Below are 24,842 nucleotides of genomic sequence, written 5' to 3' on the forward strand. Positions count from 1 at the left end.
TCTTATTTTTAGACTACAGTGATGATGAATGCCTGAAGGCTGTAGAGAAGTTGAGGATAGGAAAATATAGACTAGTGTGTGGACGAGAGAGATTTAAGTGTAGCATTACCTCTGGACTTGAACAGGTTATTTAGAAAGGTGAAATTTTATGCTTAAAATCAGAAAATATTTAAGAAGAGTATGTGATGGTTAAGAAGATGTGAGGTGTTTCGGGTTCCTATGAGTACAACAAAAATGCATTATGTCAAATGTGTTTTCGTCGACACATGTAGAGTGAACAGGCAGAACAGCGAAGCATCTGTTCAGCGAATTCTTTCCCTGGGAAAGAAGTCGCTTGACCACTTTGTTGTTTTGTCATGTTCTGAAGTGTAGTGTTGTCCCTTGTCCGGTATAGCTCCCGAGCATGATTGTGCAACAGTTACTGACCTTAGGGTTAGGGTACGGGTTAAGGTAAGTACATATGTATGAAAGTGTTTACTGTTTTATATTTTGTGTTAGATGTATGGTTGAGTTACGTATGTATGTGTTTTCAGTTGTTTACTTTTGTTTTGGGGGGGTAGAATTAGGGTTAAGGTAAGTGTGTATGTGTTTGGAGCTGTTTATATAAATGTGCGAGAGGTACTGACCTTAGGGTTAGGGTGCAGGTTAAGGTAAGTGCATATGGTATAAAATGTTTACTGTTTTTTTTTTCGTTAAATGTATGGTTGAGTTATGTGCATATGTGTATTTAGTTGTTTACTGTTTTTTTTGGGAGGTATAATTAGGATTGAGTATGTGTGTATGTGTTTGGAAGTGTGTAATGTTCTTTTTTTGCAGGGGTTGGAACAGCGATTTCTTTCCCTAGGAAAGAAATCGCTGTTCTGTGGATTTGACATTTTTAGCTTTCACTGAAAATGTGTTGATGTAGCATCATTCGCTGTTTTAAGCATTGATGTTGCAATATAGACCCAGTTGTTTCATATTCAGCAGGAATGAAAGTAATCAGGCAAATAGGCTAGACATAATGTTATTAGACAAAGAGACAGGATGGATGTAAAAGTGAATACGCATTCTAGGCAGAGGTTTATTGAATCATGTGATAATTATCATGGAATGGAAATTGGAAGAGAGGAAGTAAAAGCTTGAATATTTAACCTAGGTAAGTGGGATATGTCAGAGCAAATGAAATAGCTACAAGTGTTGCTGAATGAAGTGATAAGTAAGAATAGGCATAGGGAGAATAAGGCTAGAATAAGGGAGAGGTAAGGGGTGAAAGAAGGAAAGAGGTGGTGGAGATAACAGGTTAAAGGGGAAGTGTATTGGAATAGAGTGCAGTAAGTAGGATTTATAAAAGAAAGATCGCCCATGGACCAATCAATATAATTACTAGTCTTTCTGAGATAGGGGAATTGAGCCTACCTGCTCACCTTACTAATACATTCTAGCCCTATGCTTGACCCTCCCCTACCTGCAACTGTAACACTACACCTTACCTTACAAAACCCCTTTCTGTAACACTATCAGTATGCAATTATGCAATACACTGATGAATACCATATACATTGTCACATATGCACAGCACTAAATCTCCTTACTTATCTCTATCTCTAGCCCTAACCCACAAGCACCCACACATATGCTACTGTGCTGTAATACCAAAACATGTGTAGTAGATAAAAGTTTTGGAATTGTAATAACAAATCAATATTTACATTTCAAAAGTCATCTTCCTCCTTTAAACAGTTCCACCACTCAAAGAGTAGTACAGTTGAAAGACATCACATTCCCCAAAAGTAATATACTTGGAAATCCTTCAACAAAATGAACACTTGATTAAACAATGTGGAGCTTTCCCAAACATACGGACACATTTACCTTATGTTATGATTAGTACTTACTCTTTCATTTATGACCCATACTGAGAATAATCTGATTATAATTCTCTGGAACTTAATTATTACTTTAAATGAGTAAATGAGGCCAGAAGGGCTATAAATATTAGGTTTCCCATTATGACTACATCCTCGCTTTTTGTTGCACTCATTTTATCTTCTAATGCTTCTATTTTACAAAGTATAGTATATGGACTATCATTTTACTTCTTTCTGAAGTTGAGTGAGCATGATTGAAAAGCAAACTAGATATATTTCTCTTTATTTCATGAAAAATTAGATCTATCCAAGCATAGATTTCGATCTTATTATAGTAGTAGCCTTATTTAGTTTGTATGTGATCAACTAATGATTCCAGAACTATAGTTGTAGTTCATTTTGGTCAACCGGGATCTTATGCTGGCATTTGACTCTCTGGATCAGAGGTCCATGACTGAACAGTTTTAGCACATACTATAGTTTTTGTACAATTAATTTGTTTACTGCTTTTTGTGCTACTTGTAGAGGGATTTACCTTGCTTATGTTTTTATCTACCCTCTAGAATGTAGGATGCCACAAGGATCAGTACTGGTACCTTTATTATTCACTGTTTTACTCCCCTTCCCCTAGCTGAGATTCTAAAAGTTAAAGATATTTCTTATCAAACTAATAGTGATGATTTTCAGCTTTATCACTTCTTTGATCAAAACTGAAGGTCAGATTGTATTCTAGTAGAAAGATATTTGGAAATGATTTTCATTTTGTTATCTGAGAACTGTTTGAAACTTGACCTGGCCAAAGCTGAGGCGATACTGAGTCATGTTACCACATATCTTCATAAATTTTATTTATAAAGAAAATTGGATGGAATCAGTGTCACATGTCTGTGATCTTAGCATTGTTCTTGGTGATAGGCTGATTATGAGGAGCCATGTCTCAGCTGTCAAAAGGATTCCATACTTTCATCGAGAGATTAGTAAAATGCCGTCTAGCTAGAGGTCTCAGATGGTGATTTGGCATATCTTGAAAATAGTGTAGAATTCCATTGCATGAATTTTAGTAGACTGCTGTCATAGATGCCGTGTTACCCATGTGTGGAATTTGCACCTGTTGTGTCAGGACCAGATCGACATAGAGAGCTCTATATGATCTTGATCCAGGTTACTTGAAAAATTACATTGTGTCGTATATTTTGGTTAGGTTGACTGTTGTTCAAAGTAATGCATTTTAATAGGTTGATTGGTAAGTACTTGGCTATATGCCCTTGCAGGCCATTTTAAACCAAACCAGTTTCTCTTTCTGTGCTCAAATTAACCTACCAATTTGGCTAGAGATTGGTCTAACCCACCCTATAGTTGATAATTATATATTACTCCTAATAAGAATAACTGGGATCATATTATAGACAATTTGATGAGACCCATGCATGGGATAAATTTCTTAGGTGATGTCTCTGTCCATTAGTAATACATGGGCAATCCTGTATAAACTTTCTATTTCCCATCCATAAATCCAGGTTTTGCACTTGAATATGGACAGGGATGAACTTTGTTTTATGTGGATGGGACTCTGTTCCAGAGCAGTGCTATTCTCTGTGAGATGTAACTGTCCCTTCAAACCTTTCTGTTTATCTTGCAGAAGAGGTTTAGATCTCTAGACCAAGTATTTCTGATGCCATCTGAATTTCTGATGTGCAGTAAATCCAATCAGTATTGAGTAAGCAGATGCCTTGTATGCCTGCAGAGCCAGATCAGCACTTGGTGGCCTAGGAAGTTGCCTGAGGCCCATGTTAGCTTGAGAGACTGATAAAAAAATAAAACTGTCTGCAAATAAAAAGTCTGAAGATGTCCGTAGCAAAAAAAAAAAAAAAAAAAAATGGAGGGCTTTAGGACCTGATGGGAGAATTCTGTAAAAAAATGCAGCGAGCCCCAGACATTAGGATAATGTCCTAATGTAAATATTACATGTAGGCCCACTGTAGGAGATTTGATAGAGGACTACAGTGTGGAAAATTTTATGTCAATCCAGCACAGAGAAGGACTGAAGCTGCCAAAACAGAGAGAGTATGTGTACAGAGCACAGTAGGGATTTAATGATCAGTATGTGTGTGTGTGAAATGCCCCAGTTAGGCTAGTTGTCTTATTCAATGTCAGTGGTGTAATAGGTAGAATACTTGTTTTTGGTGCAAAAAGCTGTGGGTTCTCTTCCCCTACCATGCCAGGTAGATCAATAGCAGACACTACTGTGCAGCATGGGGGGGGGTACTCCTGAGAGTGTCTTCCTTTGGATGAGATGTGCACTTTGAACCTGATGTCTGCTTGTTAGCCATTCCCTATTTCATATCACCAATTATTTTTTTTAAGTAACACAGGCTATTTTATTCTTCAAAGGCAGCAGACACTGAATTTGTATATGAAGCATTCAAACACAAAGTTAGTTATAGATCTCTTTAATGTGGAATTATTTCAATGACTTTTTACTTCTGCAGAGATTGTGCATATTAACTTTTATTGGTGGATTATAATGACAGTAGGATGAGTGACCTTTTAAAGTTGAAATGTTCTGAAATTGGTAGCCTTGTCATTAGATGTTCATATGTTTTGTTTCACAGCTTACTGGAAAATGTTCAAAACTACAAATTTAAAATACACTGTAACAAGGGGTGCTGTATTAAACCAAATATATAATTTAATACTATCAGAAGGTGTATCAAAGAACGCATGCATTTATGCATGGTCTCAAAATGCGTGTAGAGGGTCCATCATTTGAAAACAGCCCAAAAATACATTTAATCTTCTGCTGATCAGATGCATTTCTATGAATGCGGGTTTCAATGCAGTTTTAATGAATGTGAGTTTCAAGGGCAGAGAAGATTACTGTTGTTCATGTTAAGCATGTATTTTTTAAAATACTACATTGTTTTGTTTAGTAAATAGTTATCAATGTTTGTGCTAGAAAATTTGAAATAAAAAATTTAAATTAAATTCAAATATCGGTAATCATTGTAGCAGTAAAGAAGAAATAGTATGTACACTGACAGGCTTGAACAGTAATTTATGGACTCTGGTGAGAGAAAGATGTAAGTAATATGGCACAAGAATGACTGCTGAGTGGGGATGCCATAGGGCAGTGGGGATGTTGGAGGCCCTGATCCATTACCCTGCCTAGGGCTCCATTTGACCATGATCTGGCTGTGTATGCCAGACACAGGCCAATTTTTAGCAATCTATAGGATACTGAGGATAGTGACAGGACTTTTAGTCTGTCCAAGAAGGACATTTTTTTTAGGTCTATTATCTTTTTAGTAAGGTATCACTGCAGGTGTTCTAGTTGTTTCATGTGTCTGAACAGAAACATGACAAAGGGGGCATTATATTCAATAATTCACCTAATGAGGGCTGAGTAAAACAGAGCAATGACATCCCCAGATCTAGATACAATCCTTTTGTTAATAAATTGAGCAATATAGAAGGACCTTCTTGTAACAATGGACAAATGTTGGTCAAAAGTTAGGTGATGTACACATACGTTCTCAGATCCTGAATTATTTGGTCATTTCTAAGGGGAATAGTGTTAATGTCATAGTTTAATAATGCATTTTTTGGCATTTAGTTTCAGTCCATGATTTTGGCACTAGTTATTTATTTGGGACAAACCTTACTGAAGGATAAATAAATCATTTGGAGATTCAGTGACTGCTCATAGCTTGCAGTCATCTTCAAACTTAGTCAGCCAGAGCCCTTTGGTATTGGCTTTTACTTCAGAAATGTACATGCTAAACAGGAGTGGTTCCAACACAGAACACTGGGGGACTGCATTGGTGAGTGGTCTGTTTGTGTAGGTGACTTCTGTTTTGATTTTCTGCATCTTATCTGTGAACCATCTGGTAATCCATTTAGTGACACAGGGGTTTATTCCCAGTTTATTTAGCTTTTCTACTATGCCTGAGTGGGGAATTGTGTGAACAATTTTTGGCCATGTTGAGGTATTTGGTGTGTACCATTTTGCATTCATCTGTTCAAAAAATTCATCGGGTTGAGTAAGCATGACCTACCCCAGATAAGTCCAAACTGAGATTGGTCCAGTGTTTTAGGATTCCCTATAACCTGATTGATTAGTCCCATGATAAGTCTTTGAATGCCTTTGCATATGAGGCTGGTGAGATTTATGGGTCTATAATTGCCTAGGTATGTGGAAGGTCGTCCCTTATGCTGGGGTATGACTGTAGCTGTTTTCCATTTGCTTGATATAAATCCTTTATGGAGGCTGACACTGAACAGTGTTGTTAGGGGTGCAGCTAAATTGTACTTCGTGCTATTTAAGATGCATCCAGAGATATTGTCAGAACCCACTGATGCATATTTTTATCTTTTGATAGCACTTTTAGGACTTGGTCATGTGTAATAGCTGGAAGTGAGGCACTTTCAAGTATATCTTGACGGTTAAGATGAGTAAAGTAAGAGCTAAATTTATCAGTTATTAGGTTAGCTGTCTCTTCAGCCTCAATGTAGGTGATGTTCACAGTCAGCCCATAGCATTGCCACGTTATGCTTTTGAGATTATGAACATAACTAAAAAAATGCCTTGCAATTGTCTTTAGTTTGGGTAGCTATTTTAGCCTCACACTTGGCTTTGGTGGATTTTATTAAGCTCCTAACTTATTTATTTATTTCACTGACAAGAGCTTTAACATTCTGGGAATTACTCTTCTTACCTTTAATCAATTTATTATTATAAAGCTTGTTCATATTACGCTTCCACCATATGAGTTTGTTTCTGGGCTTTGGCCTGCACTTGTTCCTGTGGGGTACAGCTGCAGCAATGTAACTGTTTATATTCGGGGATATTGTAGTTGTGTACATTTCTGCTAGAAACCTAAATAACTAGAGAAACCATATTTACAGAAGCTTATACTTTTAAGGCCTGCCTCCTTCGGCCAAGGAGATTTTAAAATGGTCTATCTTTAGTTATCGCATGCAAATCTTTCAGTTAAATAGTACTTTCTTAATGAGATTAACTATCAAAAAAAGTCAAGAATGAGTCAAATTTTAGTAGTTTTTACACAGAACTTGTCAAACCTCAGACAAACTCATAGAAGGGTAAGTGCCCATAGAGAAAACTGATATTGAGTGTTCTCTATTACCATATTGTAAAGGACAGCTTAAGCTTTTCCCTGCTTGGGTACAATATTGCAAAATTCCAGTGTAAATATTGGCTCTGCATAATTTAACAACTCTTGTAAATATATTCTGATTAACTTTTCAGCTTCATCACAACTCTTTTAAGTCTGACTCTGTATAAGCTTATAATTCTTGTTAAACAGTAAGCATGCACTCATAAAATGTGAAGTTTTATTGTTAATGCTAATGGTTTGCTGTCATGAAATTTCATCATGAGCTTATGAAACTAATGTATTCAGAATGTAATTTCAGAAATTTGTGTCATTGTGCATTATTGTATATATCATAGTTGAAAATAATCGCCTGACTGACTCACCTTCCAAGTTAACAAACAAATATGAATGTATAGCTATGTTTTCTGCATGTATTCACATATGCTACTGAAGTAAACCAAGATCTCAAACTGTGCTTTCTATATTAACAGAGGTGAAATGTGAAAAGGGTATGGTCTTCAGCTACAACAATACAGGATGTTACCAAACGTGCCAGACATTGCAATCTGGCATATTCTGTGCTAACTGCAGTGATCTTGTAGAAGGCTGTGCCTGTCCTCAAGGAACATTTTTGAATGCTTCAGGATTCTGTGTTGCAAAGGAGGAGTGTGAGTGCTACTCATCATCTGAGATCATACACCCAGGCCAGTCATATACTTCAAATGGCAAAACTTGGTAGGTGGTCAAATTCTGCAAAAGTTATCTATAGCATGATCTGATTTATTTAGTGATGAACAGAATACCTTTCAATAGGAATAATACATTATGTATTAGCCGAAATAGTTTCTTACAGCAATCCTCTTTAATGTTACTGTTAACTATTACAAGTGACTCTGATCTAAATGGAATAGTTGCTAAATTCAGTGTAGTCCAAATGGAGTAGTAGGTTTTTAATAAGGATGTTCATGTCTTGTTTCAAAACTTCAACAGTGCAGTCTTTAAAGCCGTTGTTTTCTCTTTAAACATGATTTGGTGAGCTGCTCTGGCTGACTGTTGATAGAACACTTGATCAATTCACTCTTTATGAATTTGACTTAGCAGATAACTAAGTGCTCCATTTACATTCATGACCAGCTTCCAAATGACTGCATGCACAATGTCAGAGAGCTACATTGTGGAATCTGTAGCTTTTGACTGCATGCACAATGTCAGAAAGCTACAGATTATACAGAAAGAGAAAAATATAGATTCCACTTGACTAATCAGTCATAAACATTTGTTTACTTTTATATTAAATTTTAATCAGACTGAACAATTTATGCTTCTCCAATCCAGAATTATAATCTTAAATCTACTTCAAACATTCTCACATTTTTCTTTTGTTAGGCACTGCTATCTCCTCAGAAAGGTGTAATCTTGTTAAGATTTCCATCCGGCATAATCTGAATGTGTCCTTTTACTTTAACGTACATATTTTTAAGGAATATACTGTCTTGGATTCTGAATATTTCTTTAAGCTACTTAATTGTTTATTTCATATCTTACTTTTGTTTCCTTTTTCAAAATATACATGCCAGGTTATTACAGTCTTTCATTGGGTCTATATTATAACATTGAAGTTCTCTAACATCGAATGTTATAATATCGAACCTGTAATGTTGAACGCTGAAAACAGTGAAGGTGCAGGACATCGAATTCTTTCCCAGGGAAAGAATTCGACGGGCCATTGCTGCGGCTTTGCTGTTTTCAGTGTTTGATATGTTGGAGCATTACGGGTCAGGTTCGGGTAAGTGTGCAAGTGTGTGTAGGTTAGGGGGGCGGATTAGGTGACTTACGGTTAGGGAATGGGCCAGGTAAGTGTGCGGTTGTGTGGATGTTAGTGTTAGGGCGCGGGTTCAGGTAAATGTGCGATTGTGTGTAGGTTAGGGTTAGAGGGCGGGTTAGGTGAGTTAGGGTTAGGGCACATGTCAGGTAAGTGTGTGATTGTGTGTAGGTTAGGGTTGGGGCAGGTTAGGGCACGGGTGAGGTGAGTGTGCGATAGTGACGGACCTTAGGGTTAGGGTTGGGTTAAGGTAAGTTGATAGCTAGTACTGTATGTAAAGTTTAGTTTAGGTGTAGGATTTTAAGTGTATGTGTATGTGTATGGATAGCTGTTTTTGTGTGTGTTTGTGCTGTGTGTATGCTTCTCGGAATAGCAAATTTTTTCCCTGAGAAAAATTTCGCTATTCTGACTGTTCAATGTTTTCAAACTTCGGTGTTTAGGGTTCGATATAATAACATTCAATGTTAGAGAACTTCGATGTTATGATATAGACCCCTTTCATTATATCACTTCTGAAACAGAACATGAAATTTTATTCTATATGGTTTCCATTGTTCTGACCCCTTTCTATTCTATATACAAGAAAAGCTGATGTTCCCAAACTTGCAAACAGTACAGTATAGTAAATAATTACATGTTCTCTACTCATGATGCCTGTCCTAGGATATGCAACCACCCTTCCTGGCTTCTATTTTATTTTGTCTCATTGACTGCTTATCACATTATTATCTGATGCTTGATGTAGTTCCTTTAACTTATCATTTAGTTTTTTGTGCATTTTATTACTCTGTGTAGAAATGTTGAATACATACTACAGCACTTACCCTATCTGTATTTTTTTTTAATTAACATTATTTTTGTTTCCCTAGTGTCTGCAGTGGAGGGCAATTTTATTGCAACGAGTCATCAGGTGTTAATGGTAAGCAGAGCCACAAAATACTAATGCAATGTATGTGACACTGGGAACATTTTTTTGCATGACTATATGTTTTATATTTTGGTTACAGAAACATGTCCTATTGGTTCAAACTATACGGATTGTGCAAACTCGGTGTTAATCACAGCAAGAGCATGTTCAAACTGGAATATAGCAACTTATCAGGTATCAGAGATTAATTCAATAAGAAAAACGCGTTGCGATAATGTAAATGCATTCCATTATTTAATGTTTATTTGGCTATCACAGGCAGATTCATGAAGATAATTGTTCCCCAAGCCCAGTGCTGTGGAGCCAAGCAAAATATGGCTTTTACAACATCCAAAAACAAACCTCTGCCCTTGAGATAAAACCACAGCTCAGAGCCGATAGTCAACACCACGATAGTTGGATAGCACAGTAAATTGAATATAATATTTATTTATTACATAACAGACATATACAAAGAAGGTTAAATTGACTTACTGTGAGCCACTGTCAAGAACATATGATGTTATGTACTGATGTCACTTTGGAATTATATAGCTATTTGATGCGTGCATTTACTAACTGTTAAATATATATGAAACCTGCAATTTGTAAATGTATAGTTTGCTAACTCTCTTTATTTTTACTGTTTTTTTTTTTGAAGACATGTGTACCTGGATGCTACTGTGTAGATCCCTTAGTTAGTTACAAAGATACATGTGTTGATGTTCAGGATTGCCCTTGCACACATGGTGGAGTTGAATATTTCACAGGAACTAAAATTAATGTCCAGTGCAATACATGGTAAGTATGTCTTATACCATCGCATGTCATGTGTGGTCTTTTCATTTTTGGGAAATAGAATAATGCATTTTTATTTTGTATGTATAATACATTTTGATTTACCACAGCCTTGTTAGGGCATAATAGTCTCATGCCCCTATTTTCACTGTAACCCAAACCCCATTTTATGTGATATGCCTATAACCATCTAATGAATAAATAAATCCTAGGTCTATGTAGTAGATTCATTTCAAACCTTTTTCTTTTACAAATTAACCGGTATATCAATTAGACAAAGTCTGAAAGAGGTGGAACATTGCAATAATATCCTGGTGTGGTGTAGAATCTGTACATTTGTTGTGAAATAGTGTTGGAGTGGTTAGGGATAGTGACCTGTGCCATGAAAGAGTTGGAAACACACAGGTTTTGCCTAGGTGATAAGAAGATTAGAATTTCCATGGTTCACATGCTGATTTAGGAAGACCGATACATGCAGGAAAGTACAACTGATGTCTGCAAAAAAGGCAGCAATGATTAATCATTGAGAAATAGGTAATGAATCACCATGACCATTTTCATTTAAGACATCCTGGGTTAAATGTGTACATAATAAACAATGATTTAAGATAACAGCTATTCACAGGTACAATTAGCATGCAGGAGCAGGTGATACCTTCCCACAACAAGCTGAACAGGCACCAAGATGTAGAGCTAGTGTGATACATGGAAATGAGTAAACATACTACCTTATAAAGTGTGGAATAATGCGGACAGGTAGCATTGTACAGAATGGGGAAACACACATTGGTACTACATCGGAATTTAATGGTCTAAATCATATAACAAGAAATGCTGGCTGGAGTCCAGTGACAAATAAACACAATGCAACAGGTCCCACAGATTCATGGTGATGAGATTGCAGTTCACAAAGCAAACATGAGATATCAACTGCACACATGTAGGTGAAGTCTTGTGACATATATTTCAGGAATGTTGAGATGAGTACCTATTGCAAAGTACTGGGGAGCAGCAGTCACAACTCAGCTGTATCTCTTCCCAGAGCAGCAATCACAAATCATGGCACAATGACTATCTAGCACACAGCGTGTCCATAGATTCCAGTTGCAGCAAGCATATTACAAACCACAACAAAATAGCCCACAATGTACAAACCTCATGTGGTTCTCAGATCATCAGGAACTCAAAAAGAGTTCAGACTGTAAATATGTGGCAGTATGTATCAAGAAAAAGAAGCTGCAGTCTGTTAATAATGCTCTAAACAAAGATGAGCAGAGACTACAATGCATAATTAATAAAACTCAAACCCATATCTGTGACTCTGTGAAGCTAGCCATTCACAATTCTGGCAAGGCCTTCCAAGTCACTATTGCATAATCTTCCTGTAATACAGCTACAGTAATGATGCTTGACACATAGTGGCTATAGCATAGAAAAAATGCCATTTAGTGGCTACTACCTGAGGATAGATTACCAGTTTAGAAAGGATGTCCCCCTACTAAACAGATGTCAATAATCAGCAATGATTATTGTGTACTATATCACAGTGTCAGTGTTAACTTGCTGCAGATAATAATAACCTCAATGTGATATTGCCATTCAGCCGTATTAACCATCACCTTTCTACATATAACATGATAGGATGGTGGTAGGTCATATCTTCAACACGTATTATATAATGCGCAGTAAGTTTCAGTATGATGAGCAATGTATACCATGGAATTACTACTGAACTAATCCCACAATAAACATCTTATAAAATTTAGAGTGTGAAACTGGGATGTGCTTAAGTCCATTAATAACTAATTCCTCCAGAAGAAGATACGGACTCTAAATTTGAAAGCTTGTGCGCAGGCCAGGTTTTTATACCATGTGTAAATGCACAGAATGTGAAAGTGGGCAGAAATTAGGGATGCCCTTGGGGCACATTAAAGTAATTTGTGTTAGAGCTGAGTATCAGAGCAGGTGGCAAGGGCACACATATAAGCAGTTGAAATTTTAACTGCAGTAAAACTAATAATCAGTGTCTCATATATTCTGATAGAAATACTTCAAACCGTATAACATATTTGTAACTACTGCAAGAGGGTAAAGTTTCAGACTAAATCATTAAAGGTTTCTTTAAAGGTAGGGATTGTGCCCTTGCATTCTTGACATGGGGGCTGTATGCACACTCTCCCAATAACTGAACATACTAACATTAAGGTCATACTACATCATTGTAAAGGGAAAACTTGGTTCTCCGTTAGACAAAAACTTAAATAAAATAACTAGGAAATACTTTTATTGTGCTACTTATTCATAAGAGAAACTCATTCGTATTTTGTTATTGTGTTAGTGATTACTGTGCCTTTAAGCCATAAAATAATTTAGGAGTCAGGCTGTGGACGAGTTAGATGCCCTTTCAATAATTATATGTCAAAGAGGCTTCGATTTCAATTTTAACTATCATTGCGGGTTCCAGTATAGAACTTTCTATAGAATGCCTGGAGGAAATGGAGAACAAAGAATGTGCCCTCAGTTTAGAAGAAAATAATCTAAGAGAAGATTTAATAGAGATGGATAGATATATTAAGATCAATGAAAGAAATAGATTGCCTTTTATTGACCTTCTGGTCAATAAAATCCAGAAAGTTAAAAGTTTGATAAAACAAATGAGTGCAGTAATTAGGACTGTCCATAGAGATTCATTCAATATAGCAGAAGTAAATAGAATACATTACTGTGCAGCCAAATTAATAACAGATAAAGTCCTACCACAAGAACACAGGGTAGTAAGCAAAAGGATGGGAAGAAATCGAATGGTATCATGGAAGTATTGAATAGAGAAAACTATAAAGCAATTAGGAAAAGAAATGTCACTGTTAGAAGAGTATAGAAGATGGAACAGAGAACAAAAATACTCAGAAATATGGATGTGATAAAAGCATTGCAGCGTATTATCATAGATCAGGATTTATCTCGCAAATATGGATCAACTTATCCACACCTGCACCAGGGCAACAATATCCTAGACCTAGTCATTACCAACATGAGTGGCCGGTGTTCCACACCTAAAATCAACTCCTCATTGGTCAGATCCGACCATAAGCTAATCTTCCTAGATATCTGCTTCCCACCCCCACCCACCATTAAGTAAACCACGGTAAAAAATTTCTCTAAAGCCAACTTCATGCTTCTTAAGACAGAAGTGGTGAACTTCATGTCACCCATGCAAATGGACAATACAGTTATGACTGCTGAATCCTACACAAATGCACTCTATAAGCATTTATCGTGCTATCCCAAACAGAACCAAGATGCTACCCTCCAAAAAAAGCAGCCAATGTGGTGGTCCCCTGCTATAAACAAACTCTACAACAGAAGAAAGAAACTGTTGCAAAAGAGTAAAATCCCAAGAGTGGAGGAGCTCCCTGGTCAGCCTCAGTAAGAAGCTGAGATCCTTTGTAAGATCCTACAAAGCTAGCTACGAAAATAAAATAATCACTGATTCTAAGGGCAACCACAAAGCATTCTATAGCTATGTCAAGAATCTCAATGGCAACACCCAGATCTGCTCTGAGTTACAGCACAATGGCAGGAAAATTACAGAACCAACTGATATTGCCAACATACTGGCAGATAGGTTCAGTGCTAACTTTACCCCACTCTCACCCCCTAAAAGGCCCATATCTATATAGGAAGAATGCAGAGTCCCTGTAATAACATCTATGCAGGTAAAAGCTGCATTCTCTAAAACCAAAAACACAGCATCCATGGGACCAGACAATGTCCCAGGCTGTGTTTTACATGAACTTTAGAATGAACTGGCTCCCCACTTAAGCACCATGTTCAATCATAGTTTCACATCAGGCTTTGTGCCCACTGAATGGTGCACAGCAACAGTTATCCCTCTCCACAAAGGGGGGAGCCACTACCAATGCTGGGAACTATCACCCTATTAGCCTGATGAGCCTGGTCTGCAAGGCCATGAAATGTATCATCATGGCACTCATAAACAAAGACATTCGTAACATCCAAACTCTGGATCCCACCCAGTTTGGGTCTGTGAAAGGCTGATCATGCCTTCTGAACCTAATCGACTTCTATGAGGCAGTCACCAAAGTGTCGTAGATGAGGCTAAGGTGGTTCACACAGCCTATCTTGACCTTGCCAAGGCTTTCAGTACCATCCCCCAATTCTGGAATTATAGCTAAACTCACTAAACTAGGTATAAATCCCTAAGTCACAAGATAGGTTGCCAACTGGCTCATGGACAGAACCCACACTGTAAAAGTTGCAGACTCCAAATATGACTTCAAACCAGTGACAAGTGGAGTAACACAGGTTCAGTCCTGGGACCTCTCCTTTTTGGTATCTACTTCTCTGAAGTACAGGGTAACCCAGAAGCCATCTGGCTAATGAAGTTCACAGAGATGACTGCAAACTAGGAGCCATAGTCGAGTCCCCAAATGATGTAGACATCCTACAGAAGGACCTCACTGAGACAGATGCCTGGTGTCAGAGGCATGGCCTCAAGCTCAATGCCAAAAAGTGCACTGTCATCCCCTTTAGTAAAAACTCTTTATCCATGAACTACCACATAAATGGCAGTCTACTTAATGCCAAATATGTGATAAGAGACCTTGGGACCCAGGTGGACAGTAGTCTGTCCTTTGATAATCACATTGCTACAGTAGTCAGGAAATCCTTCTATGTGGCACACCTCATTACAAAACTATTCTCATCCAGGAAAAAAGAGGTCATTGTTCCCCTCTACTTGGCACTCATTAGACCCATTATAGGGTACAATGCCCCTTTTGGAATGTACCTCACAAGACATCTGTAGCAGCTGGAAAGGCCACAGAAGTACCTCACAAACAGATGCCCTACACTGACCGTCTCAAAAAACTCCAGCTTTACTTTGTAGCATATCACCTACTCTGAGGAGCTCTCTGCCTAACATATAAAGATATGTTAAACCCAGAGCTGCTGGACATGCTACACCTAAAGAAATTCCAATCCCTCCAAGCTACATGCTTTAGGGGCCTAAACCTTGTCACCACAATAAACAGGATATGCTGGAGGGATAAATTCCTGTCTCAGAGACTTCCTATAATCTGGAACAAGCTACCCATCCATGTCAAGCAAAGTTCCTCATTAGCACTTTCCAGGAAAAATCTTGATGAGAGGATGGGAAATAGGAAATACACCCCGGGGATCAGTACAACATAAGCAACATATTGATCACCCAAAAAAGTTTAATAGAGAATTGGGAAACAAGGGAAAAGGAATTGAAAACCACCAAAAAAGAAAAAAAATAGATACATTTTAGAGAAATACTGATGAATATCCTGTGTAACATAACAAAGATGCTAAATGGATAGAAGAAGTAAAAAAAAGAATAAGTTCAAAGGTACAAGATATGAAATGGCATGGACTAAAATTAAATGTCAAGAAATGCCTAATAGTGTCCTTTGGGAAGTCATCCATCCCTGGTAACTGTCATATTGACAATGCACCCCTTAAAGCTGACCCAGTATTCAGGGACTTAGGGACACATAGATAGTAATCTAGCCTTTGATCATCACATGACTATAGCGGTAAGGAAATCATTCTATTTTGCACAACTTATAAATAAAAGTATGGCATCTAAGTCCAAGGAAGTCCTTGTTCCACTGTATTCCACATTCATCAGACCTATCATTGAGTACAATGCCCCCTTTGGAATTTACCTAAACAGGCTTATCCAACAACTGGAATGGCCACAGAGGTTCCTCACTAAAAGAATACAGGGCATAAGTAATATGTCCTATGCAGATCGCCTCAAGGCCTTATCCCTGTATTCTGTCTCCTACTGGCTTTTGAGGAGATATCTATGTCTGGCATGCAGGGCATTGTAATACCCCACTCTGATGGACCTCCTGCATATCCACAAAACAGAAAGTACCAAAATTGCCCATTCTAAAGACTTAAACCTTGCCTATAATATAAATAGGACCTGTTAGAGAGATACATATGCATCCCATAGACTACCCCATCCATGGAACATTCACGTGAAGCAGAGTTCCTACCTAATCTAATTCAATTGCACCTTGGACAGTTGGATGGGAAACCGGAAATTCATCCCTGATTTGACACCCATGTCTCTGATGCAAACAGGTGACCTGTAAATGGTTCAGCTCCCAGGCCCATGCTTACACTTATCAAGGGTATCAGAACTCATCAGATATTTGAGATGCATGGCTAGGCTTAAAAAGGTCCTTGTAGTCATTAGCCTAGTAAACACCTATGAACCTATGAACTTATGAAGTAATTGTCAGAGAGATTGAAACAAAGTTAAGAAATGCCTCTAACTGGTAAATTCAGTATTAACATCTTTGTAGGAAGATTTAGCCACGAGTGACAACTATTTATATGCACACCCCAAACACACACCAGCTTGGCTATTAACAGGAAAAACAATTCTCCTACTTAAGAGTGAACCAGCAAGCTGCCCTAAAAACTATAGACCAATAGCTTGCCTTCCGAAGACGTATAAACTATACACCGAAATAGATGCTGACAGAGTTTATAGTCACTTAGAAGACAACTCAATGATGGCAATAGAACAGAAGGGTAATAAAGGAAAGTCACATGGAACAAAGGGTCATTTGTTGTTAAATAAAGTCATAGTGGAGAACTGTAAAAAGGGGAAGAATCTAAGTATGGCGGATAGACTACAAAAAGGCATTTGACAGTATATCACATTCATGGATAAATGAGTGCTTAAAAATAACTACATCACAGTGGGCATGAAACAGTGGCAAACCACTTTGCAATTAGGCCATGATAAAGGACAAATTATTATTCTGTGGATAAAAATTCAAAGGGGGATATTCCAGGGTGACTTTGTCACTGCTCCTCTTTTGCCTTGCCCTTAACCCAGTAAGCTGTCTGCTCAACAGATTAGGTCATGGCTATAATTTTGCTTCCAGAAAGCAAAAATGTGTAAAGACTCCTCATCTTCTCTTTGTAGATGATTTAAAACTGTATAGGTCATCAGATGAGGAACTGTAAACACAAATGCAAGTAGTCAAAACTTTCAGATAATATAAGTAAGTCATTTGGTCTTGATAAATGTGCAAAAACAACATTTAAAGCAGTAAAGCTGCAGCACCAAGAAAACAGCAGTTTGGGACAAGAATGTGATATAAAAGAACTTGAGCAATAGGGAGTATATAAATATTTGGAAATTGATGAAGGATCAATAATAAAACATGAACAAATGTGAATAAAACTTAGTAAGGAATATATTAGAAGACATAAATTAATACTGGAAACAGCCTTGACATCAAGGAACAAATTTCAAGCTATAAACCAATTTGCTCTTTTTGCCCTAACTTATAGTTTTAGAGTGATTGACTTGCTGCAAAAGGTGTTGGATAGATTAGACAGGCAAATTAGAAGGATGCTTCATGCTCATCAAGTGATTTATAAAATCAGTGCATACCAAGATTATATAGTCCCCATTCCGAAGGAGGTATGGTCCTCCTTGAAACTGATTACATGCATAGATCTGCAGTAGGGGGACTGCATACAAATCTAGTGACTTCACAAGACCCAAACCTAGTGAAAGTTTTGAAACATGAGGAGAATAAATCTAAGATGACATCCCTGCTTACTCTAACAGAAGCATATTGGCATCAAGCGAGAATCGATATCAAAGCAGAAGTAGATAAAATAAAAACCAGGCACTAACTGAATGTGTCAAAAAACAAAATAAAGAATGTAAGGTAAAGGGTCAGATGAGAGGGAAGAAATCTGAAAATGCATTAATATAGCTGCAAGCATAGAAAACTCCTATAACAACCTCATGTTGATTGGAATCGAACACAGGAATGGTTAAACAGTGGTGAAATCAAATGAAGAGAAGAAAGGTTAATATTGGAGGCCCAACATACTGGACATTGGTTTAAACATGTGGGAGAAACAGACAAATTTAGGTTTTGTAAAACAGAATAAGAAACAGTTGCACATCTTGTTGCCAGTTGTGACATTCTAATGGCAGAGCAACTATATACTGAAAGGCATAATAATGTGGCAAGACTGTTGCACTGGGGATTGTGCAAACATTATAATATTGAAGTAGCTGAAAAACAGTGGCAATATGAGCCATAAAGCATCATAGAAAATGATGAAGTCTGCATAACATGGAATCACCCATGAACAACAGTTTAAAAGCTAGATGCAAGAAAACCAGGTATAGCACATATCTGCAAAAAAACATATGTTTTTCCACTCCATAAAGGCGGCAATAACTCTGACATCTCCAACTTCCAACTCATTGCTATTCCCTCCCCATCTCCAAAATATTAGAAAAATGTATCCCTTTCCAGATTCTTAAACATTTAGTTAATAACCAACTTCTTTCCCCTACGCAACATGGTTTTAGGCCAGGCCACAGTACTAATAAGACTTTCATCTCCTTTATGGACACAGTAAATAGGGCTTGTGATGCCAGCCTTACTGTCTCTTCACTCTTCCTTGATCTCTCAGAAGCCGTCGATACAGTACCCATCCCCTTCTACTCACCCAAGTCTTAAATTTAGGTACCTCACCCCCAACCCTGAACTGGTTCTCAAACTATCTCACTGGTAGACAACAATCCACAAAATGGCAGCAACTACAGGAGTACCCCAAGGATCCATATTGGGCCCCTTCTATTTAGTATATTCAAGGCACCATGATCCAATATGCAGATGATTCTACAATCATCTGCATTGCCAAATCCACTTCTGAGTTACAACTACTAATGCAACAAGCCTTGAAATATGGATATCGAATAACCATCTCGCTCTGAACACCAACAAAACTAAACTTCTATTATTCACCTCCAAAGAAACTACCCCCTCAACAAGAAAGAATTCTCTGTCCATTCCCAGAACAATACTATCATAGAAGTTGTTTCTAGCACCAAACTGTTAGGTGTCATCATTGATGAAAACTTAGCATTCGACCTCCATATCCACAGCAACATTAAAAAAACACATCAGAAACTGGGCACTATGTATAGACATAACTATTTCCTTAATCCTACTGCAAAAAAAGCTCTAGCCTCATCCTTTCTACTACCAACCCTATTATATGGTGCCCCTATCCTCACCAATATCCAATCCTCTCTGGAAACCAAACTTGACACTTGTTACAATAAGGTTGCAAAATTTGCAGCAAATGCAAAATTCTCAGCACATCACTGTTCATCTTTACGGCCACTAAATTGGCTTGAACTACTACATTATCTCACCTACCTGCAGTTAACTACTGCACATAAAATTATATATAAACCATCAGCTTGCCCTTCTCTTTCCTCCTTACTGTATTTGTATCACCCAAACAGACCTCTCAGATCTGAAAACTAAACACTGCTTAAAGTAGAAAACCCAGTCTCTCAGGTGGTCAAATGCTCTATTCTTTTACTGTCTCTAAACTTTGGAACACCCTCGCATCTTCAGTCACTTCCATCTGTAATCCTGCTCTCTTTAAGAAGTCCTTTAGACAATCTCTCTCCTCTTACTGTCTATATTCATGCCAAAATAACTCTATCTAAACATTGTTCCTCCTTCTTTAACCCACTTCTGTCTGGCTTGCTGGTTAGCCAACTAACTCTGTCTACAACTGAACCCCACTTGATATACCTGCTTTTCTTACTTCAATCCATCTTACACTGTCTTCTGTCTATTTCTCATCTCCAAAATTAACCATTGGAGTCATCACACTGCCTTGAACTCTGCCTTGACAACTTGATGGGAATTATGTATATAAATAATTTGAACCTTTTGCTCATACTATGTCCAAGTCTGTTACTGTTTTATACCTGTTAGCTCTGGTATGTATTTGTATTTGTATTTGCATCTGACTTGTTAATTGTATGTCCAAGCTTGTTACTGTATAATACCTTCTAGCTCTGGTATGTATTTCTATTTGTATCTACTTGTTAACTGTATGTGGAGCTTTTCTCCCCAGGCCTCCACTGAAAATGGGTTCACCTAGGCCCAATGGACCTTCCCACTAAACAGATGCAATAAATAAATAAGTAAATATAGTGCTGATGAGAAGAAGCAAAAATGGAATTGACCATTGAAATCAGTACACCCAGTGACTACAGTGTCTTGCATACAGAGAGGCACAAAGTCATACATTATCAATATTTGCAGGGAAAAACAAGAGCAGTGTGGATGAAAGATACCTAGACAGTTCCAGTAGTAGTAGGAGCAATGGGCCTTATAAAAAAAGAATCTACAATTGTATTTAGATATGTTACTGATACATGTAAAATCATAAGAATTGCAAAAGGAGTCATTACTGGGTAGATTGCAGGTGCTGCAAAGAGCACTTTTGGCTAAGATCAAAGATTGGAATAGTACTAATTTCATGAACTTTAATCATACTTTGACTTGGAAATGGGGTTCATTTCCATCATGGTATTAGAAACCCAAAAGACTTGGAGAAATTAAAGAGTGGAAACATAATGTGGAAGAAAGATACCCAGACAGTTCCAGTAGTAGTAGGAGCAATGGGTTTTTCTACAATCATATTTAGATATGCTACGAATACATGTATCCCCATACAAATTGCAGAAGGAATCCTTGAATCCTTACTGGTCACATTGTGGGTGCTGCGAAGAGCACTTCTGGATAACATCAAAGATTAAAACAATACCAATTTCATGAACTTTAATCATACTTTTACTTTGGGGACCATTCCTGTCATGGCATTAGAAACCCAAATGATTTGGAGAAATTAAAAGAGAGAAAACATAAAATGGCAAAACCCAAAGTATCAGAAACACAAAAAAACTAAAATACAGATGGGCAAAAAATGTTAATTGCACATATTTCAAGAGGGTGGGGGGGGGCAGGCACCTCTGTACCTTTCATAGGGTTCTGGGAGCATGACCCTCTTACCCCAGGCATATACATATCAACTCCAAGATCACTTCAACTCAATAAAAAGGAGAAATCTCCCAAAGGAAGGGAATTACCACCAGTCCACATTTAGAAATTTCACTTGCAATGATTTTCTGTGGAAAACAGTGATTAATATTGTATTCCTCAGCATCTTGCACTTTAGGCAACTGATATTTAGGGAAATTCACTTCAACCTGAGGAGACTTCCTCATCACTGTCTATTCACAGTGATAGTCTCTTGGGGACTATATAGTTTGAAACATTCCATTTTCACTAAGCGCAAAACAAAATATTATTAGTCAGTTTGTTGCTTTTATTTGAAGTTAAAGAATAATGTGACATTGTTTTATTTTTAAGTTAGGAGTATTACAATTGGTGTTCTCAAGATAACAATTCTAATCCTTTTTTTTTATTTCAGAATATAGCAAAGACTTTTCCCCTTAACATCATCATCAATATTTCTCCTTGCTCCCTATAATTACTTATGTTTTGTCTGGTCTCCAGTTTGGGTTTAGGAATATCTAGAGCAGTCCTAACCAAGTATATCTTCAGTCCTTTACTTAATCTTAATAAGCTTTGCTGGGCACCTAATAGGGCTCTATAACATCTGTGCAGAAACACTTAGTGAATAAGGAAGACGTATTTGACCTGACATTGTATTATACTTAATGCCGCAGGTCTTCATTCCTGGCTACAAAGTAACTTGTGCCATCAGGCACTCAAGGTAGTACATCAGTTCTCTGTTATGCCTACCTTTTTGGACATTACCACTTGCTTATTACAACAAATTTATTGTTTTACATTTTGTAGTGATTTGTTATGATTTTGTACATATTTTAGTTTTCCATTGATTGCCTTGCCCATACAATCATGGATTCCATAGTTGTCTGTTTTCAGGCTGTCTCAATACCAGTCTTTACTGGATGTACCCTCTGAATTTTAAAGGAGGAGACTCTATGGTACTTATTTTTAGTGCCAGTGCAGTGAGAGATTCCTTACTGTGTTTTAGAAACTGACAAAAGTAGTCTCCATGTATGAGTTGTCTAGTCAATGTCTATAAATTTAGGAAGAACCATGTATAATGATATTAATTTGTGCCACTCACTCAATTAAATAGACTGCATGTGACATTTCTGGTCTGTAACACGGGTCATACAAGCGGTGCCCTTCCCATATCCATCCACCAAGAAAAGGAGAACTGGCAGCAAACAACTTTATCCTTTCACCCAGGCTGCCATTACTAGTGATCTGAGCCTATTACTTAACTCAGATCTTAAATCATATGGACACTTTGCCTCTGTGCCTTCTGGCTATCAGCTTTATACCTTTGTACATTGTATGTCTGTGTGTGTGTGTGTGTGTGTGTGTGTGTGTGTGTGTGTGTGTGTGTGTGTGTGTGTGTGTGTGTGTGTATGTATATGTGCTCCTAAGTGAGCTTAAGTCATGGTCCAAAAGAGCTCTGTGGCCAGTCCACTTATCTGGCTAGTAAGCAAATACATTACTATTTCATACAGTTCCTAGCAAGGTGCCCAAGAACTAGTTTAAAGTAAGCATGGTTTCCAAATACATGTCTTTATGCATGTGGTACCTCTCTTTCCATAATCCTTGTTTTATCTGACTAATATTAACATGGATAGGAATTGAACAATAAAGTGGTGTTAATATCACTTCTTTCAGTGCTGCTAGCATTAATAATAAAGACAATACCCTATAAGAATGAGTTAATTTCCACATGAATGGGTTACTTTCCATATGCAAGAACTTAGTGGCCTTAAACTGTCATGGTTGAAAGTTGGTGTCAGTATTGCTGACACTGTTCTTTACTAAAGTCCTGCCACCAACTAAGAATGAATAATGCGGATCAGTAGACACCTGCTGAGAAAGGCTCGTACACGAGAGAGTAAAAGACAATCCTTTATTTCACAATGGTACAGTTTAGCGCTTTCAACTGGTAGAACCCAGTCTTCTTCAGAACTACTTAAACAATACTCACATCCTGATATATATAGTCAAAGTGAGTCAATCAATAAAAAAGTCCGCCAAAACTTTTAAAGGTGTACTTCTCCCTTAATGACTTATTCACAGTCACAAGATGGAATGTGTATATATAACATATATATATAAACAATAAATGTGTACCTACTTGAATAACTCTAAAAGGTTGGTACATGAAAGTTACATACATAAAAAATATAAAATTCTATCTAATCTAAAATAAAACATTTCACAATAATAAGTAGACTACATTATTTAAAAAGTAGTTTGAATAGAATAGGTCCAAGTTCACTAACAATAACAAATGCAGTACAAATCTAACCTATAAAGAATGAGGTTGAGAGAAAAGACATATAAAGCATAAAAATTATATATAATAAAGTATGAATATGAATATAAATGAAAAAACTACTGGGAAAGTACCAAAAAAGGTTTAATGCTGATAAAATCGTTCAGTCCAGGGGGTCTGGTAGCATCTAATATAATCTGCCACCTGCTCTCCAATGCAGCTAACTGCATCTTCCAGTTCCCTCCAAATAATGTGCTCTTTACATGGTCTATAATGGCAAAACGAAATTGATGCTCTCCCCCATGATCATTAATGTGTCTGTATAGAGCGTTTTTGGTATCTTTTTTCTGAATACGATAAAAATGTTCGTAAATACGTTTTTTTAAAAATCTTTCAGTTTTGCCAATATAGTACGCGGGGCAGGATATGCAGGAGGCCAAATAGATCACCTGACTAGTGTTGCAATTCCCTGTTCTGGTCTTAATGCAAGTGTGGTTAATATCTTCTAGTCGAATGTATCTATCCTCATTGATATGGCTGCACTGTTTACATCTTCCACATTTCCTGGTACCTTTGTATATATCTAATTTGTCAATATTGTTACTAGCCTTCTCCAAAATTCTTTTAAGATTTGTACCTGTCTTGTATACAATTTTGGGGAGGGATCCCACAATTTGGTCCAAATTAGGGGCTGTAATAATATCCCAGTGTTGGCACAGGATGTCCTGGATGAAATTAGTGTGTGGGGTATATGTCAATATACATGCCCGACCAAACAATTTTTGTTCATTTCCTTCTACTTTCAAACTAACTACATAATTACCCAATAATGGTGGATATTTCTTTCCCCGTTCCTTCTGTACATAACGTGTAACATCTTTGAGCATTTTTTCCGGATATCCACGATTAAGGAATAAATTTTTAATGACATCAAGTTCAAACCTCATAACAGATTCAGTTGATGACATCCTGGCCGCTCGAATACACTGCCCCTTAACTATGTTTTTAAAGATGTGTGGTGGGTGGTTACTGGAAAAATATAAATAATCATTGGAAAAGGTTGGCTTCCGATAAATCTTAGAAGTGAAGCCATTATGGTCTAGTCCAACCAAAACATCCAAATAGGGAATATTTACTGC

General features: G+C 37.3%; 1 protein-coding gene across 1 annotated transcript in view; it reads left to right on the top strand.

The window, feature by feature from the left end:
- Positions 1–24,842, top strand: part of LOC122815693 (mucin-19-like) — a gene marked incomplete in the record, with an annotated part of 520,597 nt that overhangs the window by 181,250 nt on the left and 314,505 nt on the right. Inside the window, 4 exon segments of the mRNA XM_044088393.1 lie at positions 7,456–7,699; positions 9,656–9,705; positions 9,794–9,888; positions 10,355–10,494. Coding sequence (XP_043944328.1) covers positions 7,456–7,699; positions 9,656–9,705; positions 9,794–9,888; positions 10,355–10,494 — 529 coding nt within the window.

This window comes from Protopterus annectens, chromosome 11.part0 (assembly GCF_019279795.1).
Source record: "Protopterus annectens isolate FY-2018-M chromosome 11.part0, PAN1.0, whole genome shotgun sequence".
NCBI classification, from domain to species: Eukaryota; Metazoa; Chordata; order Ceratodontiformes; family Protopteridae; genus Protopterus; species Protopterus annectens.